Consider the following 26,844-nt stretch of genomic DNA (forward strand, 5'->3'; position numbering starts at 1 on the left):
GTACCTCATACTATCTTCATCAGCTTCATGTATCTACGTAGCACTTGCAACAGCAATAAAGCTAAAACACAATAAATAAAAAATTCCACACCAATTTAGAAAAACAGATTAAGATTTAATAAATTATTTGACACCAAAACGACAAAAATCCAATCCGTAAAACCGGAGATATGCAATTCAATATTAAAGATTTAGGTACAAATAGCACCTAAAAGCACAAAGTCCCACTCTCAGCAATCTGGTTGTGCGATACTTGGTGAAAGTCACAAGTTGAGGCTGACAGCAATGGAGTGTGGGCCAGATACAGAGACCTTGTTTGCCCCTCTGAAAGTGTTACCTATACAGTCTAGTGTAAAGAGTTCAGTTTGTTGGGGACGGAGCCATTAGGAGCAAGGAGAGTATCACAGATGGTCATTCCTGTAGTGCAAAAAGCAGGTCAGGCATTGCAGACCGTCATTGATGGAGCATGAAGATCCAATTGGGCATCGCAGATGGTCCTTATTGGAGGATCTCATTGGCAGTTACCAAGGACTGTTGATGATGTAGCACAAAGTGCAGAACTCGCTTTGCTGGTCATCACTGGCAGTCGTTGTGGCATGTACAGTTAAATTCAATGGAGCTTCACATTGGCGGGTGGCACAGGCTGCAATATCTTCGCATGAACAGGCCAATTCACTGTTGCAAAGATCCCAAAACTTCAGTATTTCTTGTTTTCTTTGGAGGGAAGCTCAATTTATGCCACACCAAGGAGGGAAAAGGGTCAGTAACTTACTCCAGCAGAGGCCAGCAGGGCTCAGGCAGGTCCAGGCAGAAGGTCCAGCCAGCAGGTCAGCTGGACAGATGCAAGTTGCCTCTGGAGCTTATTTTGTCCTTGTGGCTCAGAACAGGTGGTCAGTTAGCTGACCCTTGTAGTCACTTCAGCCTGGAAAGAAAGGTACAAGTCCAGTCTTCCTTTTCAACAAGCAGGGCAGGCCTCAAGCAGCAGTGCAGCAGGGCATCCTTCTATAATATCCACAGGTCCAGGAGTTTACTGGAGAGTTAGATCTGAGGGTCCACTATTTATACCTGGTGCCTACTTTGAAGTAGGAGATGTTTCTAGAGAATTCCTTTTGAACTTCTTTAAGTTTCATGCTTCCACTATCCTGGATCCAAGCTGGATGCATGAACAATGCAGTGGCGATAAGTCCTTTGTGTGAAGGCAGGGCACAACTTAATCAAATGCAAGTGGGGCTGTGCCCAGCTCCGCCACCCCATCCCGCCAGTTGGTGATCCATCCAGAAACACCTAATCCCTCTATTGTGTGGCTGTCTGGCAGGAATAAACAAAAGTCCAACTGCCAACCAAAACCAGTCATGTGACCCAGGAACAGGCTGCAGGCACCAAATAGTTAGGGCAGGAAAATGGCAACATTCTAAAAGAGGACGGGTTGGCCGCCATTGAATTATTTCTCAATGAAAGAAGTAAACCAGAACAAGTACCTACTGAGTTTATACTACGGCTGGCAAATTTTGCGTTACGCAAAAGTTATTTCAAATTCGGAAATTATTTTTATTTTCAAGTCAAAGGAGTAGTGATGGGGTGTCCCTTCGCCCCTGAGCTAGCGATTTTGTACATGGCTAAATTTGAGGAGAAATTTGTGTACAACAACAATCCCTTCCTTGAATTGATCACAAACTTTGTTCGATACATAGACAATATTTTTATAGTCTGGATTGGTAATGACCAACAGCTACTTAGATTCCATGATTGGCTAAACACAAGATCAGCTGATATAAAATTCAGCCTCAACTATGCGAAAGAAAGGATGGCATTTCTTGATGTGGAAGTCTATGCTACAGATAACAAACTAGTAACCACGCTTTTAAAAAAACCTACTGATAGGAACAAAGCTCTACATTTTACGAGTAATCATCCAAGAAACCTAAGAGAAAATCTTCTCTTTGGGCAGTTTCTACGGATCAAGCGGAATTGTTTTTATAAAGATGAATATATGGACCATGCTGAAAAATTAGTCGAAAGACTGATGGATCAAGGATACCTGAAAAAAGCATTAAAAACAGTTTGGTGGACACCACAGGAAAATTTATTACAGAAAAAAGAAACACCACAAATGGACAAAATCGTATGTGTGACAACTTTATGGCCCAATTCAAATTCCTTGAAAAAAATAATCAAACAAAATTGGCATTTAAGTGAAAATCTGGACCCGTCTTTAAAAAGCCATCCACTGTTTGCCATGAGAACGGAAAGAAGTATATCAAATCAAATTGTTCGAGCAGCGTTACTAAGAATTTCTCCAAAAAACACCATTCATGAACAGCTGGGATTACCTCAAATTCTTGGCCATCATAAATGTGGGACTTGTACCTGCTGCGAGAAAACTATTGAAGGTACGCTTTTTTCCCACAATAATGTGAATTGGAAACATAAAACCTATACAAATTGCAAGACTAAAAATGTGGTTTATGGCATTTTATGCCCCTGCCCCAAATTATATATTGGAAAAACAACGCAAGAGGCACGCCTCAGAATTACCCAACATAAATTACGAATAAAGAAAAATGTACAGAATGCCCCACTTGTAAATCATTGGCTAAAACACAACCACCAAGAAAAAGATCTCGTCTGGACAATCATATCCAAGGTTGAGCAAGATCCTCGTGGTGGTGATTTGGAACAAAAGCTGAGCCGCCGTGAAGTGTTACTCATTGTTAAATTCAACACAGCCATAGATGGCCTAAATGAGCTTTCTGAAATTTATAAATTGTAAATCCATAAAAGCTTTTTTTTTCTTCACCTTCAAAGAGGCTGATCCGACTTTATAAATAAGGCTTATTTTGATCCTTATTAAATCTTTGCGCTCAAACAGTGCGACAACTTAGGCACAAGCTTTATCATCTACGTTATTCAAGCGCTATTTCTCTTTTTGAGACCCAATAATGGACCTTTGAACAGAGACACAACTCTGTCACACAATGACACACATTTTTTCCTGTCCAAGTTGCTAACATATCTCATTGGCTCTGAGTGCACATAATCATAGCTGAGTTTGGACATTTAAAATAAGGCGAATAGAGTTATTTCCCTCATTCCCATGAGTGATGCTTTTAAAATCGTACACAGATGAAATCCTGACAGAGATCTAATATTCATTCATCTGTTTGCAACAAATACCTGGCCAGGGGCTAAGCCAAACTAAGTGCATTTTTAATTTCATTTTAGAATTCTGACAGACACTATTGTTCATAATTTTTGGCACTTTGCGTGAATAATCCATGTTTTGGTTAATAAAGTTTCACGCGATACAAACTTCATTTCCATGGAAACAGTGCAACTTGGAAACCATGATGTCACACACATGTGACCTACTTCGTAAACCAGGAAGTCTAAACAATTTAAGCGCAGGCTGCCATAGCTGCACCAACCCGAGATTCATTTCGGCTGCATAAATTGGAGCCGCTCCATCCAAGAAGAAGGTAACAGCATGCCCCCCCTTGTTCCAACTCTGCTCTGACCGTGACTGCAATACTTAGTCGTGGTGTGCCACCAGACTCAAGCTAAATACGCATGCTCTTTCCGTAGGTTCTGGCACAGCTACGAGGCCGACCATTCTACCCGAGACACCATTTAAATATGAAATAAGGTATATTGACCCCAAACTATTTTTTCGAGCACCGATAGAACCTTCACGCTCTTGAATTTTTTCCTAAGAAGCTGTTCTTGTTTTACAGGCCATCGCTGCCTAACACAATCAGTCTACAGCTTTTATGGCTTCTTTTTCACCAAGTAAGTTGGATTGCACACTTACAAAAAACTCTACTCCTTCGTTATTAATCAAATTATACATGCCCTGCTGACTCGCCCCTGAGATCCTTTTCTGTTCCTTTCCTTTATTTGTGGGTTTCAGAAACATTGTGATTCCAACTTTTTTTGATTCATGCTGCAAAATCGGCTGATTTCGCCCAAATAGGTAAGCAAGGTGCTATTAGAAAACAGCAAACCTATAACAATGAATTTAGAGCATTTCTTCAGCTCCTACACAGATAGATTTATCCTTAAACTTTTTCATTATTGTCTTTTAGTGATTGGTCCTGAAGAGAACCCACACCTTTCAATTCTACGGGGTTCGAAACGCGTCGACCTTCCATGTTTGTTCGGTCTTGTATTTGACATTGCATGTTGTTTTTGGTCTAGCATAGGTTGTTTAACACGTGTAACCAACACAAAGTTATAATCCCACAGTGTTACTTTTGGTTTTTCTTTAATTAATTAATCATTGCCTTTTGTCTCTCAAAAATAGACAAGACCTTGATGTTAAATGTTCTGTGTTTTATGTCATCCATGTAAGTGATTGGTTTGTTCTTGATGTTGTCTAGCATTTATGCATTCTTGTTGAGTCATTCATGGCTCTTTGAGTTTATTTATTTATTGGTGTTGGTCGTGTGGTTTATTGTATCAATATGTTTAAATTCATGAGAAATTCAAAAATTAATTAATTCACTGAAAAATTAAATACATTTTCTCGAATTGAATTCCAATAGGAAGTCCTGATTTCATTCTTTGGTGCCTTGATCATTCAGGTGGTGAAATAGGTATCAGCATTGGCGATTTCGTTGTTGTTTTTTAACATTCTAAAAGTGGCATTTTCAAAATTGTAACTTAAAAAAAGGATTTTTATTACAATTTCCTGGATACTAAACATTATATTCTCATCTGCTACCAATAGGAAATTACCACTAATTAAATAAGATAACCCAATGTTATACTATGGGAGATGCAGGCCTCGCTGTAGAGAAAAACGCATTTGGGTATTTTTCAAACACAGAAATGGTTATGGCCTTGAGAAAATGAGAACATAATACAAAATGCTATCAGAGATGAAGGTCGGTTTTGATCGTGGCCATTTGTAACTCAGGGCTCTAACTCACAAGGAGGAGGAGGGCACCAGGGCTTTTTGACATGAGTCTCCCTAGACAGGGCTCACAAAAAATGATGAGCAGAAAATAAATGACTCCTGTTGCACTTTGCCTTTTCTGCAGGGTCATCCTCAAATGTGTGCCATAATCCTACTGTTTTCTGAACCTGTTTTTGTTGGCTTTTAGGACCCTGCACACCTTACCACTGCTAACCGTGCTAATGTGCTTATGCTCTCATCTTTAAATATGGTAAAATGGGCTAACACTCAATGGCACATTTAATTTAGTTGTAAGAACCTACTAAAGTGGTACTCCAGGTACCCAGGTTCCTGCAAATTGAATGCTATTAGTGGGCCTGCAGCACATAGTGTGCCACTAACCTAAGTAGCCTTTTTGAACATGTCTCAGGCCTGCCATTGCAGCATGTGTGTGCAGTTTCAAACGGCCTTTTCAACATGGTAAAATTAATCTTTTGCAAGGCCTAAACCTGCCTATTTAGTCCACATAAGATACTGCTAGGCATGAAACAGCCCATAGGGCAGAGTGCATGGTATTTAAATAGATGGACATATACTTTAAAGTTTTACAAGGGGTTCCCTTATTACATTTATTAAGTGATAACCATTGACTGGGAGCAGGTAGGAAAGTCATGTTTGGGTGTCTGAGGAACTGTAATTTAAAACCCTCTTTAATAGTAAAGTCAGATTATAAGTCACAATTCTGAAAATGCCACTTTTAGAAAGTTGCAACAACAAGGTGATGGCTGGAATGCTTGAATTAATTTTAGCTACTGACAATTCCTCAGGGCTGCACCCCATTGCATCGCTTCTAATGCACAATGGCATCGCAGTTTGTACCCAGTCATATGCAAATCAGTCTTGACCCTGCTCCAATGGGAACTGTCCAGACCTAACTGTCAAGTCAGATCCTTACGGAACAGGAATAAAAGTAACGTAGACCCGTTTTTGCCCTGATAAGGGTTCATCAGCTAGATATAGCTTCATTCCAGTGGCTCAGTGAGCATAGGACCCAAAGCGGGGCATACCTATTGTAATTAGGGTGTCAGCTGCAACAACAACAAGGTGATGGATGGAATTCTTGAATGAATCTCCGTCACTGGTAATTGCTCTGAGCTGCATCCCAATCCATCCTTTTTCACCCACCATGCCACCTCAGTTTGGACACAGTCATATGCAAATCAGTCTTGACCCTGCTCTAATGGAAACAGTCCACCCCGAACTGCAAAGACATGTCCTCCCTGAAATGGAATATAAGCAACCTACGACCAGTTTTGCCCTGATAAGGGCTCATCAGCCAGGTATAGCTTGAATCCAGTGGCACAGTCAGCACGGGACCCACGTCTGGGCATCCCTGTCACACTTATGGCATCAACTGCAACAACAGCAGGTTGATGGATGGAATGCTTGGATTAATCTCAGCCACTTGCAATTGCTCGGTGCTGCATTCCAATGCATCGTTTTTTGCCCACCATGACACCTCAGTTTGGACCCAGCCATATGCAAATCAGTCTTGACCCTGCTCACATGGGAACAGTCTAACCCGAACTACCAAGCCAGCCCTTCCATGAACTGGAATACAAGCAGCCTACGACCAGTTTCACCCTTCAAAGTGAGAACCTATATGAAAATGGGACACTCGGTCCTAGTCTTCGGATCATCTCTGGACCTGTGGAAGACTCAGAAGAAGGATTGCGCTCCTGCCCCACTGCTCTGCTGCTGGAATGACTGCCCAGCTGCTCTGCTGCAAGAGGGACTCCTCTGCTGTCTCAGGAAGGATTGAATTTACAATGGTAAACCCAGAACCCCAACAATGTCTCCAAGGGTTGTTCTGACTTACAGGGAAATTACAGGCTCCTCTGCCCCAATGCAACCCAACATCTCAATGCAGGACCATGCATCACAGCTTGGCAGTTCAGGCTGGACTGTTCCCATGAGGCACAGGGTAAAGACGGATTTGCATATGGCCATGTCTGAACTGGGATGGCGTGGTGAGCAAAATAACGATAGATTAAACCCAGATCTGTGACTGGGGGTGAATGTTTTGCCAATGTGCAACATTCCGTCCATCATCTTGTGTGTTTTGCTCATACTCAAATGTTTGCCATAATCCTACTGTTTTCTGAACCTGTTTTTGAAGGCTTTTAGGACTCTGCACACCTTACCACTGCTAACAGCGCTAATGTGCTTGTGCTCTCACCTTTAAATATGGTAAAATGGGCTAACACTGAATGGCACATTTAATTCAGTTGTAAGAACCTACTAAAGTGGTACTCCAGGTACCCAGGTTCCTGCAAATTGAATGCTACTAGTGGACCTGCAGCACACAGTGTGCCACTAACCTAAGCAGCCTTTTTGAACATGTCTCAGGCCTGCCATCGCAGCATGTGTGTGCAGTTTCAAACGGCCTTTTCAACATGGTAAAATTTATCTTTTGCAAGGCCTAAACCTAAGCGTTCATCAGCTAGATATAGCTTCATTCCAGTGGCTTCGTCCTGTATCTGGACCACAGTCCATCAAAGTTGGCCTGACTTTGTGACTTGGACACGGACACCATGACCAGATAACCGCAACTGGTGCTTTCTGCTTTTAGGCACTATTTTTTACCTAAATCTTTAAAATTACACATCTCAGGTGCTACTGATTAGATGTTTTTCATTTTGGTGTTAAATAATTTATTGGAATTTACTCTATTTTTCTAAATTGCTTTGGATTTTTTCTTTTGTTGTGTTTCCACTTTATTTCTGTTTGTGTGCTGCGTAAATACTTTACACGTTGCCTCTAAGTTAAGTCTAACTGATTTTGTGCCAAGCTACCACATGGTTAAGCACAGGTAATTTAGTAGCTTTTTGTGGTTCACACATTTAGAGCCCCTTTTCTGAGATTTTTGCAAACATCTGGAACCTAGCTGAAAAAGCGCCCTTTCCCGTGCTGTGATGAGATACAGAAAAAACACAGGAGGGCATCGTTAAACCCAGTTGAGACCTGGGTGACTTACGTGTAACAAACAACAATGTCTCAATAGGTAATATTTATGGACAAGTAAATAAAATGCAAAGAACCAATTGCAATGCAAAGACAGCAGAGATACAACAACAATTACATTTGGAAAAAGAAAGTGGTCTGTATTGGGATTTCACAAATATAAATTGTGGACTTTTTATCAGCACTGTTATAATGTATATAAATGTAATCCAAAAAATGAGTGTGCCCAAGGTGCTTATGCAAAAAGTGAATGGCGCAGGTGAACATGTGACAAAGTGAAAACACTGCGAAAAACAGCGCAATAAATAATGACTTTAGAAAATGGTTACAGAACATGTAAATTAATGATACAGGTAAAATAGGAGCATTTCAAGAACCAGAAAATGCCAAAACATTGCGCTGTGTGGTTGACGGCGTTTCAACTTGTTTGCGTTTCAGGTTGTCATCAGGGCTGGAATACACTTGGCCCTTGTAGGTGCTGGAATGTAGTTTGACTGTGTCCCGGTGTAGGGCAAAATATGGTATCATGGAGTTACCTAGGTCAATTAATGGCACACTGGGAAAGCCAATTGAGCAGGCAGGTTCAAGCACTTTTTGAATCAGAAAACCAAGTGTATATTTCCAAGAGTGGTCCACCAAGAAAGGGTTCTATAAGTAAATTGCAGGTAGCGTACAATCGAAATACGAGCCATCCTGGTGGTAAAGAAATCGGCTTAAACGTAGCAGACCAATTATCTGCGGTTCTACCAACAAAAGCTGTAGTCACAGTTTACAGTCTAAGTCTGGCCTAGACTGAGCCGTTCAATGTAGGGAAGAAGTGCTCGGCGTATTTCGATTATTAGCTACCTGGAATTTCCTTCTACGTTATAAAATGGAATATCTGTTAGGAGGTAGGCAGAAATGACTGGTGAGCAGGGATCTCATAAATGGTGGAAGTGTGGTTGTTGACACCATTAAATGTGTCTCAAATCAGGAAATTCCAGAGCAGCACTGGGGTCACTGCTCAAGTACCCTAGATTTTAGCCATGTTCTTCTCAAATGATTATATATTGTAGTAACCAGGAATGGGCAGGTGGAGTGTGGTCAGTGCCAGTTGATAGCAAACGTTCACCAAATTAGCACGCAGGTCAGAAGACTGCCTTTCAGATGTTTCTGGGTTCCAGAAATTACTCCGGCTTCGACATTCTTTGCTGGACCGCCCTTATGCCAATGTCACACTTTTACATCATCAGATTGTATTAACAACATCGTCTTTAATTCCATGTTAATAGTTTGAGAACGCAATTGACCAATAATACTTCTACACATTGAATTGGGAAATTACATAATTAGATTGCATACACCATTCAACACATACCCAATGCACCATTAGTCATAGAATTCAAATAATTCAGGGCAAAGATAGGCCCGTGGCATAGTGGGATACCACCACAAAGCACACCCTAATGAGCTAAACAAATCAGGAAGACATTGAAACTGATTACTGAGTTCAGACATACTAATACAGCAGGAGGTTGGGCCCTGTGCAAGGACTTTTCTGCTGGTGGCACCATACCCAACCACCTAGAATTGCTTTGCCATAGAACCTCTGCTGCTGGTGGTCCAAGTGTATTAAAATATACAATATAGTGGGGTAACAACTCTGGGGCCCTGATTCGAAATGAGCACAGTTTGGGTATAAAATAATACACACAGGAAAACCTGCACAACATTCTTCTTCCCTGCATGTTTTTTCTATTCTCTGTGCCGCAAAGCCCACCTGGCTATTGGTGTGTGTGGTTTGGTGCTGCACCAAATTAGTGACAGTACATTATTGTATTGCTGAACATGTGGCACTAGATAATAGCATCTCCATTCACAATTATGTTCTTCCTGTCTGCAGTGCAGGTGGGGATTACGGGGGTGTTCCAAGTGAACAGCAGAGCATACTTGTGAGAAATTGGATTTTTGGCTGACTGGGGTGTTAGCCTTGGTCAGGCAACATCCACAATCCCTGGCAGCGTGAACCACAAAAAGTCACCAAATTAACCTGTGCTTATCCCTGGATAGCTTGGCAGAAAAAGCAGCAAGGCTTAACTTATAGACAATGTGTTTTGCAGACCTAAAAACTGCCTCTGATATGGTCCCTAGGAGCAAACTGTGGGAAGTCTTGGAAAGTATGGGATTACCAGCAAATATCCGCGATATTCTCACTAGAATTCATAGGAACAGCTATGCACGTGTCAGGCACTAGAAGAATGGGGAGCACTCCGACTTACTTATGATTGAGAGGGAAGTGCAGCAGAGCTGCGTTTTAGCCCCAACCCTCTTCTTCCTATTCATTAATGACATGGCAGAGGCTTTACATTTTTGAGAAAATGATGCCCCTAAAATTGGCCCTTCAAAAATACCCACATTTTATTTTCAGATGACACTCTTCGCATCTTGAAAAATCCTGGAGGTCTGTGAGAAATGTTAAACCATTTCTTGGAGTTCTGTGCAGACCTTGGCCTAGAGCTGAACATTAGTAAAACCGGATATATGGTGCTTAACCCATATAGGTCTAGCCAGACCAAAATATTGGCCTATAATAAACCCCTAGAGTTAGTCCATGTTTTTCTTTACCTGGGGGGGACCCTGTCCCACAATTACCCAAAACAGCTAAACTCTCCATAGGAATTTGAGGGCAGAGTGAGGAATAACCAATGTGGTGGGTGGGAACGCTTGCAGAATTACAGATTCCTCTGATAATCCCTCATTAATGCCTCATTAATCAGCAGACTCTCAGGATTCATCTTGGAATCCTTGCTTTTTTCACACCATCAGTGTTTATGTGACCTCAGGTGTCATTAACTCCACAAAATTAGATCCACAGATGCAGGATCACATTCAGCAGAGCTATGTATGCCTATGTCATGTTTTAGCTGCACATGGAATTTTGGCTTTCAGTTTACAATATCTCATGATTAAAAGGGATGCGCATGTCATTCCAGTAGAGTCCTGAACTGACCTTCTGCTCCATTTGAATTGACTCAAGGATTAACCTTCTTTCACCTCTAAGCACAGCAATGGTTATTATCCCAATTAAACACATGGGTAGGCATTTTCATAGCGTAGAATCGCACATATGAATAATATATAAACCTATAGTTGACTTTCAAAAGGATGCACAGGGAAGATAGTAATTAAAAAATAAATCTTACCTGTATAAATGCCGTCGTATGGGTGAATCTTCTGTACTGAGGAAGTATCTATCAAGATAAAGTAGAAAAGAGTAAGACTCAAATTTTTTGGGGTTCATTGTTTATGTTAACTCATACAGTATTTTGACTGTTGTATGCGGACACAAAGAGAGATGATTGATTACTCCTCTATAATTTTATAATACTATTCGAAGGTTTTTTAAAAATATTGCATCAAAATTCGAAAATCCTGATTATCTTGCTCTTAGTGATAGGCCACATCCTTTTGAAATCTTAACTGTATAAATTTCCTGTCCATTATCTTAATTCTTGTCTCTCTATTCACACGTCACAGTCACGCCTAGAAAAATCAGGATGTGTTTTGATCACTGATGAACTGGATGCTTACATTTTCTGCCGCTTTTCATCGTAAGACAAGATTTTTGTCACATCCCAATCACCAGAGGTGATGGACTGCAAGTTGTCATGGGTGGTATTGGCCTGCAACAATATAAAAGAGCACAGAAGTCCTTTGTTACCATTTTAAAATCATGTGCCAGGAGCAGCTATTCACAGCAGTTCTTGAGATACACGTGGGCAATTATGTTAAATAATAGGAACAGTCTTCTGGTTATTCAACACCTTGACTAAGAGTACACCACAGTCAGACAGATGATCATGGAGCGGGAAACCTGATCTTAGATTCTGTTATTAACAAGGATGGTCCTGGGCACTTTGCCTTGCGTATAAGGCCTTAAACAACTCAGGACCCACCTACCTTAGATACTCATTCTCCTGGTACATTCCTAATCGAGATCTACGATCAAAAAATACATTGATGATCAATCGCCCTCAATTCAAGAGACTTAAATGGGGTGGGAACTGTTTTTCCTCTGAAACACTGGCATTTTGGAACACTCTGCTCTTACATATCAAAGCGGCACCCACTCTTTGGACTTTTAGGAAACTGTTAAAAACCTGGTTTTTTAATGCCTAGCCTCTCTGTTTCTCTTCCTGATTACTGCCCCACTGCAATACCCTATATTGCGCCAAGACACCTAAGGGTATTCACGCGCTCTACATGTTTATTAACATAACATAACTTAAAAGGAAGCATAAAAAGATCCCTTTTTCTTGAAGTTTTAACAAAATGTAACTGTTATTTTTAAGTTTGAAGATTTGCTAAAAACTCTAATATTTAGAGGGTGATTACCAGTTTGACGATCCATAGGGCCGCCAAACTCAGTGGTGTGGCGGCTACTACCACACTGGCAGTCCGACCACCAGATTTTGAGTTTGAGGGTGGGATCGCTGCGGTGTTGCAGCGGTGTGAAGCAGTAATATACTGATGGTGCAGTTCCGGCCCCGCCAAGCATATTACGAGTTTCCTCACGGCTAGACTTTTCATGGTGGTAAGCCCGCCATGAAAAGGCTGGTGGTGAGGGAACTAAGCAGGCCCTACAGTTCCCCTGGTGCCTCAGGCCATGTGGATGCATGTAGGGGGCACATGTTGTGCCCCCCTGTGTGCATGCACCCCTTTCCTGCACGGCATGGACTGCAGAGTCCATGCCGTGCAGTAACGGGCTTTGGCATTCCTATTGCGGTGTCTTTTTCAAAGGCACCGCTGTGGGATCGACAAAGGACTGCCCGCCAGACAATGAGAAAACTCGCAATCTGGCGGGCGGCCGGCGGTGGAATTTGGCGGTGTGGGAGTGGGGCGGCGGTGTGGCAGCCCCACTCCCACACCGCCAAAGTCATAATCAGGTCATTAGAATGCAGGATGCTAACACGAACCACATCAGGAAATCCTCATCATGTCCTTCTTTAGCTTGTCCCTTACAGGAGACCTCCTCGGTAGGAAACTATCATAAGGGTGACTTCCTGTTGGTGATAGGGAGGCTTCTACTTCTCTTCTCCAAAATGGACAAAGTCTTCAAACTACACGCATGTTCACCAAGGGGCCCTCACCCGACACTACCTGAAAAGGTGGCCAAAATAAAAACGTGGCCCACCTCTAATTTTAATTAGAGGACTGGCTTCTAAGAGTGCAGAGGCTTGTGAATAATAATCTGATTATTGTGGAAACATGGCGAGGAAGCAATTAATTTTGCAGTGCAGATGTCATTTGTTTTTCGCAAGATGTTTAATGACGTACAGGATACAAATAGCAGTGGAAGAAATGTAGTGTGCAGTGCAAAGTGACAAAGTCTACATGCCACAGAGATCAAGCATTGGCAAAGCAAACAGGCCTTGCTCGAGGAATCTATTGGCATTATGAATGCTTGAGTTTCTTCCCCAGCGGGCCAATGTCTGTGCACTATCATGCACATGCGAAGGACATCTATGAATAAAAAATGTTATGCTTTAAGAAATGCATTCAAAGATGGGCACCATGGATGCATGCATCTGTGGTAACTAACTTCGAAGGAATTTTCATATATGCTTCAAAGACGTGCAAGCATCTGGGTGACAATCTTTGAATGAATTTTCTTTGCTTCAAAAAAATCTGTTCCAAGATGGCCACTATGAGTGCACGTATATCCATGGTGGCCAACTTTGAATGGATTTTCTTAAAGCAAAAGAAAATGTATTTAAAGATGGCTATTACACACGTTATTGGGGCCATCTTGGAATGGTTAAAGAAAAATATGAAGGCCACTTGGCACTACAGTGATGGTGCCACTCAAAGCATAAGGGGAATCGGATGGCAAGTGGGTACTAGGGGATTCAGGGGTAGTTTTTAATAAAGAGACGAGGTGGGATAAGATGAGCGAGCAGGGAGAGATAGAGAGAAAATAGTTCTCCTTAAGCATTCCATTGCAGGGTCTGAGGTTAGCAGATAAAGCATATAGGCTATGCAATACAACCACAGTGAGAATGAAATGCTAATGGGCAGAAGTAACACAAGAATAGCATCAACAACTTGGAAAAACAAATGGAAAGGGAAAAACACATTCCAGTAACAAATACCAGAAATAATGATTATCACACGAGATTAAACCTAACTCATTTCAATCACAGGCCCTTCTATCTAACAATAGTAGTTCAGTACATCCAGTTTAAAAGTAAGGATTAAATGTGTCCTAATGTTTCCTTCTTTACTATTGACAAGACAGACCTTATGATAAAATCATCATCTGTTCTAGAACATAAAGCTAGGGCATAAAAGTATGGTCTTAGAGTTAACCGCGTCAATATTGAAATGAGCTGTTTCCACCTTATCACCTGGGCTTTCTTGCAAAAAGCATAAAGCGCAATTTAAACTCCCCCTCCACCCACAGCTGCAGTTGCAAAAATCCCCACAAGGATACGGAGGGAAGCTATTGAATCAGGAGAAGGTTACTGAGACAGACAAGAAAGAAAGCCAGTTAATCATGAGCAAGACCCACAGGACACTCTATGTATTGTACTATTCACAATAGGTCTACGATGAGAGACGGCTAAAGCCCTCTATAGGTGAGACCTATCATCAGTAGTTGGATATCCACAAGCAGATAACTAGAGGTTACTAATCAATGTGTGGCTTTAGAGTTCATCAGGTTAATAATACTGTCCCCACAAATTTTGGGGAATAGGCACAATTCCACAAAGGTACATATTCACATGGGGCAATATATTCAATTAAAAATGCGTAATTGTGGGGGGCGTGGCTTGGACGCCGATTAAGATGGCCGCTTAGACCCGGAGCTCCGCCGCACCGGGATGGACCCGGATTGATTATAACAGTTTCCAACCTCTTTTGTCAACACCACGGAGACGGTCCAGCTAGCGGAACGGGATGTGCACCTGGGGAGCCAAGGGTGATCCCTCTTGCGTTCGAAACACGCTATCTTCGTCGCGCTGAATGCGCTCCTCAGAACGCCCGCCATTTTGTCTCCTCAGCAACGCTCGCCTGTAACCGGCGCGCGCATCTGGAACAGCAAGTTTCTCCCATGTTTTCAGACGCGCTCTGCTTTCCATGACAATGTGGAGTAATTCCTACTTCCCAATCGCTTTTCAAGGAGCAGCTGTATGAAAGACTCATTACAACTTCCCTGGTAGGTGAATATCTCTGTGGTCTTGAACTGTTCCCCGAGGATTACATGTCTACTTTAACCCTTCAGGGAAATGACTTAATTTGTTTTCTACGCTTTTTGTGACGCTTGGATATGGATTCTATACCAGGGGCTCTTTCTCCACGACTTATATGCAATCTTGAGGATACCTCTGCCAAGCCTTATGTGGTACTAAACGTGGTATTGGACAACCATATTTAATTGCTTACTATATGTGGAAACACCTCCTAATATCTGCTCACATCATTTTCAATCCAAGAGTTTTTCAATGACCTTTCCAAGTCTCCTCTATTATTTCTGATAACCGCTGGGCTATTTAGATCTGGTCTGGTCATGTAGACATATTGACAATCCCTGCCTCTGATCCCAGATTGTTGTGTTGGCTTGCTTATTTGACTTTCGCTCACTATCATTGGCACGTTTCAAGCTTCTATGGGCAAGCTTCGCAATCCGAAGTTTGTCTTTGTGCCTTCGAAGGCTCCACCTTCCTCTGCCTCCTCCTCACCATCAGGCCACTCTCCTCAGTCTCCTTCCATAGAGCAAATGGCGACAGCAGGTCCCTCCCGCTCTTCTTCATCACAATCTTCTTCCAGCAAATCTTCCCCTCCTGTTTCCTTACCTAAGCGCATGAAGCCGGACTCCTCTCCTCCGCCACCTGAGTCATCTCCACCCCCTATTTCTATGGAGTTGATACTTGAGGAGATTTGCGCTTTGCGCCCATTCGTGGAAGAGACTAACGCTAAGATGCAGCTTTTTGAGGACAAATGGTCAACTATGGAGGCCCGTGTTTCTTCTGTGGAGCAGCAGGTTCCAGAAATTCAGTCAAATTCCCATCGCATTTCCTCTTTGGAGAAGTCTCTTCTTGCCCTTCAGCAGCATACTGAGGATTTGGAAAACAGGAACAGGAGGAATAACCTGCGCGTTTATGGCCTACCGGAATCTTTGGAGGGGGATGATCCTGTCATGTTCTTCTCTTCTTTCCTCCTGAAGTTGTTAGACCTTCCTGCTACCACCTCTCTTAGTATCCAACGTGCCCACAGACTTGGTCCTCGTTCCTCCTCCTCCACCAAACCGCGGGGGGTCATTATCCTCTTTCTTAAATTTACTGACCTCCTCCTGATCCTCTCCACAGCTCGAGCGAAACGCCAAATTTCTTGGATGGGTCAGAGAGTCTATCTCTCTCAGGATGTCTCTGGTGCCACTGCTGCCAGAAGAAAAGAATTTCTGTCTCTTCGCGCTCCCCTACGTTCTATGGGAGCTAGATATGGCCTTTTTCACCCTTGTACCTTCAAGGTAACTTACCAGAACAATACTTGGACTTTTCAAGACCCGGCTGAGCTCAAGAAATTCATCCACACTCAGACTAATGCTGGCATGGACACATCCAATCCTCCTACTGGTTGATTATTTACTTGATTGGTTTTTTTTTTCCTTACAGGTTCTTGCTGGAGTTTTTCCCTTCTTAGTTGATTCTCCTTCTATCTGATGTGATTACATAATGGTTGTCGTTTGGGGTTTCTGTTTTTGCATATAATTGTTTGTTTGTGTATTGTTTACCTTCCCATGACCCCTGCATAACATGTTTCTTTTTTCTTTCCCCAGATTCTCTGTTTGACCAACCCTCTTGTAATCCTCTCCATACCATTTAACCCGTCTTCCTCATAATCCGTCCTGTTTCGGTGGGTTGTTACTCTCCGGCTCGGAGGGCTGTTCTTGTCGAATCCTTCCACACCCCATCGTCGTCATCTTCTCATCTCCCTTCCCCCTTCAGGTATGTTTCCTTCAGTCGTCCGTTTTGGATATGTACTGTATCTTCTTCTTCTCCTCTTTCTCGCCCCTTTCCTTCCTTTCCTCTTTCCTTGCTCTCTTTTCACCATGTTCTTCGACTTTCTTTTGTCTTGCTCTTGTCTTTCCTCTGCTCGTTATTCTCCTTTGTGGCGTTTTTTGGTTTTATTCCTTCTCTCTGTTCCTGACACACTTTATTGTGATTTAATTTAAAGTTATCTCATGGAATGTGAAAGGTTTTGTTAGCCCCATTAAGCGGCAGAGAGTGCTTTCCCATCTAGCCTCTTACACCCCTGACTTGGTTCTTTTGCAAGAGACTCATCTCTCTGAGGCGGAGTCTCTTAATTTAAAAAGAGGTTGGGTGGGAACGGTTTTATTTTCTCCTACCTCTAACAAAAAGAATGGTGTGGCCATTTTGTGTCACAAGAAGTTAAAATGTAAAGTTCTCTCTCAAGAAAATGACACTGAGGGTCGTTGGGTCTTAACTAAGCTGTTAATTAATTCTGTTTCCTTGACTGTTTTTAATGTATATGGCCCCACTCACCCTGATTGTAACTTTTGGCCTCTAATAACTTCTAAATGTTTCCAACACAGTGATTCTTTGTTCATTCTAGGGGGGGATTGTAATCAAATTGTTGACCCGTTTCTTGATCGCAAATCCTCTGCCCGCTTCACCCCCCACAAATCACATACACAATTCCTTGACACTATCTCCAAATCTCACCTTCTTGACTCTTGGAGACTGTTCCATCCTGACTCTTTAGACTACTCGTTCTTCTCACCCCCTCATGCCTCCTTCTCCCGGATTGACTATATATTCCTCTCTCAATCTCTCTCTCAAAATCTTCTTTCCTCATCTATAGAGCCGATAGTTATCTCAGACCATGCTCCTATTGTCACCGTTTTTGATCTTCTTCCCCCTCACCCCAAATCCTCCCGCTGGCGCTTTAATAACTCGCTCCTCCTAGACCCCCTTTTTTCTTCTTCCTTCCTTTCCTTTGCCACGGAATTTTTCCTACTTAATTCTGATCCTTCTTTACCCCCTCATGTTATTTGTGACTCTTTCAAGGCTACTGCTCGCGGCTTTGTGATTGACTTTGTCTCAAAGAAAAAGAAATCTTATCTTAAGAAGCAAAAAGACCTTCTCTCTCATATCAAATCCTTAGAACATAAATTTTACACCTCTTCTGCTCCAACTGTTGTACCAGACCTTATACGTGCCAAACTCGAGTTCAACAAAATTTCTACTGACAATGCGTCCTCATTGCTTCTCCGCAGCAGCGCCCGCTACTACGGAGGTCGTAACAGGTCAGGTAAACTTTTGGCCAACTATCTTAAGTCCCGCAAGGAGCGTAACCTGATTGATTCAATATACTCCAACGATAACCACCTCCTCCACAAGGAAGAGGATATACTCGCCCAATTCCAGCAGTTCTACCGATCTCTTTATACCCCTGAATCCCCCCCTTCGACTACTCTCATTCAATCCTACTTGGACAAAATTCCTGCCCCCTCTGCCTCTCATCTTAATTTCCCTGATCTTGAGCTTGGCCTCTCTCTCACCGAACTGGACAGCGCCTTAACATCTCTAACCAAGGGTAAATCTCCGGGTCCAGATGGTTTTTCTGTGGAATTTTATCTACATTTTTCAGATCTTTTGCTTCCCAAACTTCTCTCCCTCTTTCAATCCTTCTTCACCTCCGGCACGGCTTCTGGTACCTTCCACGAGGCTACCATCTGCTTAATACCCAAAGATGGTCGTGATCCGCGATTCTGTAAGAACTATCGCCCAATATCCCTCGTTAATGTAGATTATAAATTATTTGCTAAACTTCTTGCCCGACGTTTAGATTCTTTCCTCCCACACCTTATCGGTAAGGAACAATGCGGTTTCGTAAAGGGTAGACTTACCTCAGATAACTCCCGTCTTTTTCTTAATGTTCTCAATAAAGTACCTTCTCTTAACTCCTCTTTAGCTGCTATATCAGTGGATGCCGAGAAGGCTTTTGATAGAGTAGATTGGTCCTTTATGTTCGCCTCCCTTCGTTGGCACGGCTTTGGCCCTAATTTTATCTCTCTTGTTTCTCTACTTTATTCCTCTCCTAAAGCGTCTGTATTAGTTAACGGCCGAACGTCCTCTTACTTTCCCTTGCAGCGTGGTGTCCGCCAGGGCTGTCCTCTCTCCCCTTTACTTTTTGTTCTGGCTTTAGAACCGTTTCTCTCGTCCATTAGGAACAATATTTCTATTTCTGGCTTTCCTTATGATAAAACCCACTTGAAACTCTCTGCGTATGCAGATGACATTCTTTTGTTTATTTCCGATCCTGACCAATCCATTCCGGCCTTAATAATTGAGTTTAACTCCTTTTCCCAAGTTTCTGGTTACAAGATCAATTCCGATAAAACTGAGATTCTCCCTCTTACTAAATTTTGTCTCCCTCACCAGTTTTCGGCCACCGGGTTTGCATGGAATCCCTCTAAAATTAAATACCTTGGAATCTGGTTCTCCAACTCCATTTCTTCATCTATTCGGCTCAACTTCACTGCCGTACTATCCCGTATAGATAAGTTGCTCTCTTCTTGGAATCCCCTTTTTCTCTCCTGGTGGGGTCGGCTAGATTCGATCAAAATGATGATCTCTCCCATTCTCATATACGTTCTTTCCATGCTCCCCGTTCATATCCCTGATGTCTATTTCAAACGCATTGATTCCTGTCTTTCTAAATTCCTTTGGAATAATAAAAAATCGAGAGTTGCGCTTGCTGCCCTTCGTAAACCAAAGGCTAACGGCGGAGTCAACTTTCCGGATTTCCGTCTCTACCATAAATCCTTTTCTCTCCGTCAGGCTTCTAATTGGCTGGTCCTTACACCTTCCCCTCTAGCTCCTCTTTGGCTCTCCATTGAACGTTCACTCCTCTCTCCTTTTTCCCTTTCTGAAGTTGTACATTTCACTGCTAAGAACTTAACCACCCCTCTACCCCTGTTTAAACATACTACCTCTCTACTACATGCTCTAGTCCGTTCGGACCCGATCTCCCGCGAATCTTTTTTGGCTTCCCCGATTTGGTACAATTCACTTATTCTCCTCCATAATCGCCCTATTTGCTGGACTGCGTGGAGATCTAAGGGGCTGATATGGGTTAACCAGCTTTTTGATGGCTTTCTCCCGTGTTCTTTTCCTCGATTCCGACTCTTGTTTCACTGTCCCCAGTCTTTCTTCCATAGATTCTCTGTCCTAATGGCCATTATACTTGAGGTCTACTACTCTCTCCCTTTGTCACCCTCTTCTGTTTCCCAGTCCCCGCTTCTTCAGATTCTCTCTGCTCTTCCCAAAGCCTCTCTTATTTATAAGTTTTTCTCTTCCCCCAATCCGACTCGTCCAAAATCCAAATTGGAAATTGCTTGGGAGCTTGATTTGGGCTGTGAATGGTCTATAGTTGTTTGGGACAAAGTCTGGGTCAGATCTTTAAAAATCTCCCGTTCTGCCTCACTAACTCAGTCTATGTTCTTTCTATATCATAGACTTTATCTCTCTCCCCTCTCTATTTCTCGCTTCTCTCCTGATAAGGATTCTACCTGTTGGACCTGCTCTGCCCCTAATGCTGATCTGTATCACTTACTTTTTCTATGTCCTTCTGCTCTAGTACTTTGGGATCAGGTGTGGTCTTATGTCTCTCGCTTATTCTCTATCTCTATTCCGTATTCTATCCCTCTTCTTTTCTTAGGTAGTATTTCTGACGCTCTTGACATTCCTTCTAGTTCCTCAGGTCTATTAGATCTCATGTTGGCTCTGGCTTTCCAGCACATTGCTTCTAACTGGAAGGATCTTTCTAAGCTTTCGATACAATGTTGGTGGAACTCCCTCTGTCACTATCACAGACTTGATGTTCGCTTCGCTGCTGCCTCCACTCCTACTCTCAACAGAGATCTATTCTGGTTGCCTCTCACAACTTATCTTGATTCTATGGCTCTAAAGTCGAAATCTGTTTCTCCTTTATCCTCTGAGAATTTCAAACCCCCATGAAGTACACCGGCTCTACCCTTCCTCTTTCTTTCTTCTTCTCTATTCTCTTCATCTTATCTATATTTACATTCGTATTCCCTGCCTTTCAAATATTCCCTACCCTTGGCTTATTTGCTCTCTCTATTTTATCTATCTTCTGTCTGACTATAGCATTTACTCTTCACTAAGACGCCTCATATCTCCCTTTCTCTTTCTTTTCCCTTCTTTCCTTTCTCCTCCCCTTTTCTCTCCTTTTCCTCCTCTTTCTTTTTCCTTTCGGTTCCCTTTAAAATTTTATAAAATGCTTTTCGTATTTTTTCCTCAGGTTCCTAAGGTTTTTGAGCTTATAATGGCCCTGTAATATTTTTTCTTTCCTTTTGACTTTGTATGACAATGCTCTTTATATGACCTGTATTTGTCGTCCGCTATGTTTCTCTTCAATAAAGCATTTCAAACACAAAAAAAATGCGTAATTGTCACTAATGGGATTGCTTTCCACTGAGGCATTCCAAGTAAATTCAAATAGACTATGGAAGCAGTATCGAATGACTAATTATGCTACTTGAGTTAGAAAACTGCTTGTTATGGACAGCTGCCAATCTCCACATCTATACTAATCATGCTGCCAATCCTCTTCCCTGTCTCAGATGAGTACATATATTGCTGCACAGACAAAGAATAGTCATTTTGGAACTTCACTGCTCTTTGCTCCCTCTGTGCTGTGAACTACATATACGTTGTGTTCTGTCGTCCACCTCCACCAGCCTCTGCCCATTTTTTCTTGTACCCCAATATATAAAAATAACTGGGATACTTCCATATTATTCTGTCTCTCTAAGCAGTACTCTTCCATCACCTACCCAAATAAAAAAAATACTATGCATCCTACCAAACTCCACCATCATCTCCCTTGTTAATATCTTTTCCTTCACAGCTTCAATATATATATATATTTTTTTAAAAGCCAATACCTGGGATCCTGCCCCCTTTTCCTTTATTCTCTGGGACTGCTCTCCATTCTCCACTGATGCTATATGCTCTCAGAGACGGAGCAGAAGAGCAGAAAGTCAGCACCCTGATGAGAGTGGCTTTTACAGAGCCCTGCCAGCTGCAGCAGCAGCTCTACCGAGACCTTCAGGCGACCCAGTAGGTTTCAGTTGGTGAAGTCTGAGTGGCACCAGAATTCCACAGCTTCCCTTCGGTCTATAGAGCTCCAGAAGACACAGGGAATAAGGTGAGGTCCATTGATAGGTGGCTGGTAGAGGATACGCATAAGCTAGAGCACCATCTTCAAATACCAGTTTAGAAGTGATGTGACTTTAGAGCAGTAGATAACTGGATTTCCAATTGAGTGTTCTCCATAATGGCTTCCATGGAAGCCATGCAGCAAAATGCATCTCACGCCTTTGAAATCATATGAGTGGGCTTTTATATGACAATCATCCCAAGCTCCACATCTGGGGACCATGAACGGAAACTTGCTTTGAATAGGTGTTAGATTTGGGGGTCTCTAGTTGGAACAGGTATGCACTTGTGACAAATAGGGACCCTTGCCTCTAGTCAGGGTAAGGGGGGTACACTCCTAAAATAACCCCTGCTCACCCCCTTGGTAGCTTGGCACGAGCAGACAGGCTTATCTCAGAGGCAGTGTGTAAAGCATTTGTGAACACACACAGTAATCAAGTGACAACACTACAGATGGACACCACACAGGTTTTATATAAAAAATAAGTATTCTTTATATAGATTTAACACAAGACCATAACCGACAAAAATCCACAATACTGTTACTTTAAAAATGGTAGAATTTAGCTTAGTTCTCTTTTAGATCTTAAATGCGACACTTTGAGTCAATGTACCTTTAGATGCGACACGCAGGGCATCAAAAATGTTGCAACTATGGTGATGCGATGAAAGTTTGCTGCAAAGAAATAAAGACGTGAAGATCTTCCTGATGCGGCACGCTTCTCCGATGTTGCGAGAAGACTCGACGCGTCAGCTGCAGCGGCGACAACCTTGTCCAGTGATGCGACGACAGCGGCTTTGGCGGCGACACTCTTCTCCGACGATGCGAGATGCTTCCGCTCGATGCGACAGCTGCAGCGGCGACACCCTTGTTCAGTGATGCGACGGCAGCAGCTCCGACGGCGGCACGCTTCTCCGTGGATGAGAGGCGCTTTTCTTGATGTGGTGCAATGCGACAGCTACAGTGGCGACATCCACAATGCGATGGCAGTGGCTGTGACGGTGACACGCTTCTTCCTCGATGCGAGACTCTTCTCGTGATGCGGTGCAATGCGACAGCTACAGTGGCGACACCCTTGTTCAGTGATGCGACGGCAGCGGCTGCAATGGCGACACGCTTCTTTGGTGTTGCGTGCCGCTTCTCGTGGTGCGGTGCAATGCGACAGCTACAGCGGCGACACCCTTGTTCAGTGATGCGACGGCAGCGGCTGCGACGGCGACACGCTTCTTCTCCGTGAGTCGTGCTTCCAGCTCCTTGCGACACGCAGTCCCTCAGAAGGCCCAAAACAGCAGCAGGCACTTCCAAAGAACTCTGGGGAGCTGGTGGTTGAAGTCTGTTGTCCATGAGACTTCAGCAGGAGGCAAGCTCTTTTCCAAGCCCTTGGAGATCCTTACACAAGTTGAATGAAAATGCACACAAAGTCCTTTCTCCTTTCTTTGGCAGTCAGGCAACCACTGCAGGCCAATCCCCCAAGCAGCACTTCAGCTTAGGGATAGTCTCTCCTCAGTTTCTTCTGGTTTCACTCCTCAGCAAAGGTTTCTTTTTGTTTCCCAAAGTGATCTAGAGTTCTGGGGTTGGGGTCCCAATATTTATACTAAGTTTTCCTTTGTTCTCTGAAAGCAGAGAGGCCTTTGCCTAGTCCAAACCAATTCTGGTCAGTCCTGGAGCACTTTGTTTACATGACTCCTACTTTCCTTTCAGAGTGCAGGGCAGAGACATCAGACGCACCACAGGAGGTGGAGCCAGCATTGTGGAGGGAAGGCACAGCACTATTCAGGTCCCAGGTGCAACTACTCCCTCCCATCTAGATGCAGATCTCTCTATTCACCACTGGGCTACCTCACCCTGTCTCCTGGAATTCCCCAGCCCTGTCACTCAAACTCCAGACAAGGAATACACAGCCTAGCAGAGGCAGGTTTGAATGGTTAGACAAGAAAATACCTACTTTCTAAAAGTGGTATTTTCAAACACGGAATGTTAAAACCAACTTCACTAAAAGATGTATTTTATCATTCTGAGTTCAGGCATACTAAATTCGAATTTCTACCATGTTCCCTGAGTCAGATAGGATTATAAAACGTAATAATCAAACTGCCCATTCTGGCCTATGGAGAACATATGGCTTGCAATAGTGAAAAACGAAAATTAGAACATGCCACACACACCAGGGCATGTCCTACCTTATACTTACAATGCACCCTGCCCTTGGGCCTACCATAGGGGTGTCTGATATGAAGAAAAGGGAAGGTTTAGGGACTGGCAAGTGGGTGCACTTGTCCAGTCAGCATGACGGTACCAGACTGCACGCAGGCTCTGCAATGGCAGGCCTTAGACACACTTTTACAGGCTGCTTCTGTGGGTGGCACAACCAGTGCTGCATGCCCACCAGCAGTATTTGGATTACCATCCCTGGGCACTCCTGGTGCACTGTACTAGGGTCTGACAGGTAACCCAAACCAACCAATCATGGAATCACTAATTCATACATCAATTTACAATCGGGAGCAATTGCACTGTGGCACTGGACAGCAGTGGCACAGTGCCCAAAGCATCTAACACCAGCAAAAACACATGAGGCAACAGCAAAAAATGGAAGGGAGACCCATGCCAAGGTGCCAGGTCTAACAATAGGCTACAGTTCATGAAGGAAAGACAAAACGATAAATAGAAGCTGGACATTTGCATGGCTCCTGGACACTAATTAGGAGAACTGTGATGCATAATTCATCACGTTGCTCGCTCCTGCTCCCCTGCAATGCACACGTCTCTGTTATGAATAAAATAAATCCACGTGATGCGTGAGTGCCCTTTAGGGGCAGCATTTTTTAACTGCAAATTTGTTGGTAAGAGCAATATCTTTGCGGTATATTTACATTTTTTTTAGTATCTCACTCAAAAATGCTGAATATAGGTTATATTAAGTGTACATAACACTATAACATTGGCTGCCTTGGCAAGCCAGTTAGTGGGAGTGAGAGTAGGGAACAAGATACTACCTCACAAAATAAAAGCTATATGGTATTTTTTCTGAGGACCGAATTGGGTCAACTGCATGGCTGTTTCTTCAGTGATAGGTTGCTGATGAGATATTTGATTCTTCCAAATAAAATGAGGAACTGATTGTAGATCTAAAATCCACTGAGGCAGAGGAAAGAAAGCAATGGAATACCAGAAGAGGAGTTTATCTTGAACATCAGTAGGGCAGTGAATTTTGCAATAAAGATCCAGCTTTGGGTGTGCTAACAAAAAAGGGAAGCTTGAGGTCTACCTGAAGAAAGGAAGGTCACAGTAGGGACTAGCATGCAAAGGTATTCATGCTTGTGATTGACATTGTTTTATATCCTGTTTTGACTTTTGTATACCTGATGATTGTGCATTAGATATCAAAGTGGAAACCCGGGGCATAGTTTCAATAGGTGTTTCGGGTGTGAAACCCCCCAGATAAAAGCATTCTTGGCTTGGTAGATGTAATGGCGCCGATGTAACAGTGGTGCCGGAGTTCGGTCTGCTATCTCTGTGTAAGGTTGTCTTGATGTGAGCTAAGAATGAAAGATAAAACAATGACCTTTGATGTAAATGGAAGAGAGGGACACACAGATACCCATCTGGCTGAATTTCAAAATGTGATCCCATATAATCTAGAATGAATACTGTCTTCGTTGATTGGCCAAATTGTGTGATGCTAGGCAAATATTTTATTTCACAGAGACTCCTTTTGATTTATTATTACATTTGAGCACCCTTTCAAATACTTGAGTTCAGGATGTGCACAGCTCAAGGACCTCTTAGATTTAATTTAGTAGAGTGCAATTTTGCCCCATCTATAATAAAAATGTAGGCCGCATTTAGGGTTTACATGATTACTGAGTTGCCTCTTAGTTCACTAATGGCATTGTTGTTGGGGGACAAGCCATGAATGTTTCTAAAAAGTATCACGTTTAATAAATGTCTGTCTATACCATGATATAAACTTCCTTATGTAGAAGAAATACACTTTTTTTAATTTTGAAAGGAATGTATCTTATTTTTACTTTATGTTTATGATACGATATGCATGCCAAACGTTTTTATGGCTTGGATGGTGGACGGACTCTTAGAGTCAAGCCTGATCCATGGTTCGGCTCTGCCTCAGCTTGCCCTATTACTTTGCCTGCACTCCCTCCTCTGTTTGTTACTTAGGTTTAGTACATGGAGCCTTCAGCAACTTGATAAAATGACTTGTAGATGTCGAGAACTAGAAACGTGGAGCCCTGCCCACATGCACTGATTTGGCAACTCTACCATCAAGCCTTTTTATAGCAGAGCCGAAAAAGAGTGTATGCAGTGAAAATACATTTAAAATAGGTGATCCCAGGGCCGGGACTCAAGGCTATTGTCTTGTACGTGACCAAAGATGTGAGTTCCCAGGGCGAATTACAAGGCCTGGTGGGACGGGCAGGGGCGCAGCTTCAGCAGGGATGTTTGGAGTGTTACATCCCCTTCTGCTATGACTGTGTCGTTTTCTTCTTATTGTTCTCTCTTCACTTACAGGTTTTAAATTGTTCATATTTTGGATCAGTATCGTAAGCTATATCGTGACCGGTTTACCAAGAAAGTAGAAAATCTGCAACTAGGGAAGTACTGCTTGAATGGGTGCAAATTTGCCACTTTTTGAAATTCACAAATATTGGCAGTGG

General features: G+C 42.8%; 1 protein-coding gene across 4 annotated transcripts in view; it reads right to left on the reverse strand.

Annotated features, from left to right (window-relative positions):
• Positions 1–26,844, reverse strand: part of DPP6 (dipeptidyl peptidase like 6) — a 2,129,336-nt gene that overhangs the window by 333,060 nt on the left and 1,769,432 nt on the right. For all 4 annotated transcript variants that reach the window (XM_085631994.1, XM_085631993.1, XM_085631995.1 and 1 more), the window contains exons 14-15: positions 11,489–11,580; positions 11,101–11,148 (exon numbers count right to left, since the gene is read on the reverse strand). In XM_085631994.1, the coding sequence (XP_085488120.1) occupies positions 11,101–11,148; positions 11,489–11,580 (140 nt within the window). The remainder of the gene's footprint in view (positions 1–11,100; positions 11,149–11,488; positions 11,581–26,844) is intronic.

This window comes from Triturus cristatus, chromosome 10, assembly GCF_964204655.1.
Source record: "Triturus cristatus chromosome 10, aTriCri1.1, whole genome shotgun sequence".
NCBI lineage: Eukaryota > Metazoa > Chordata > Amphibia > Caudata > Salamandridae > Triturus > Triturus cristatus.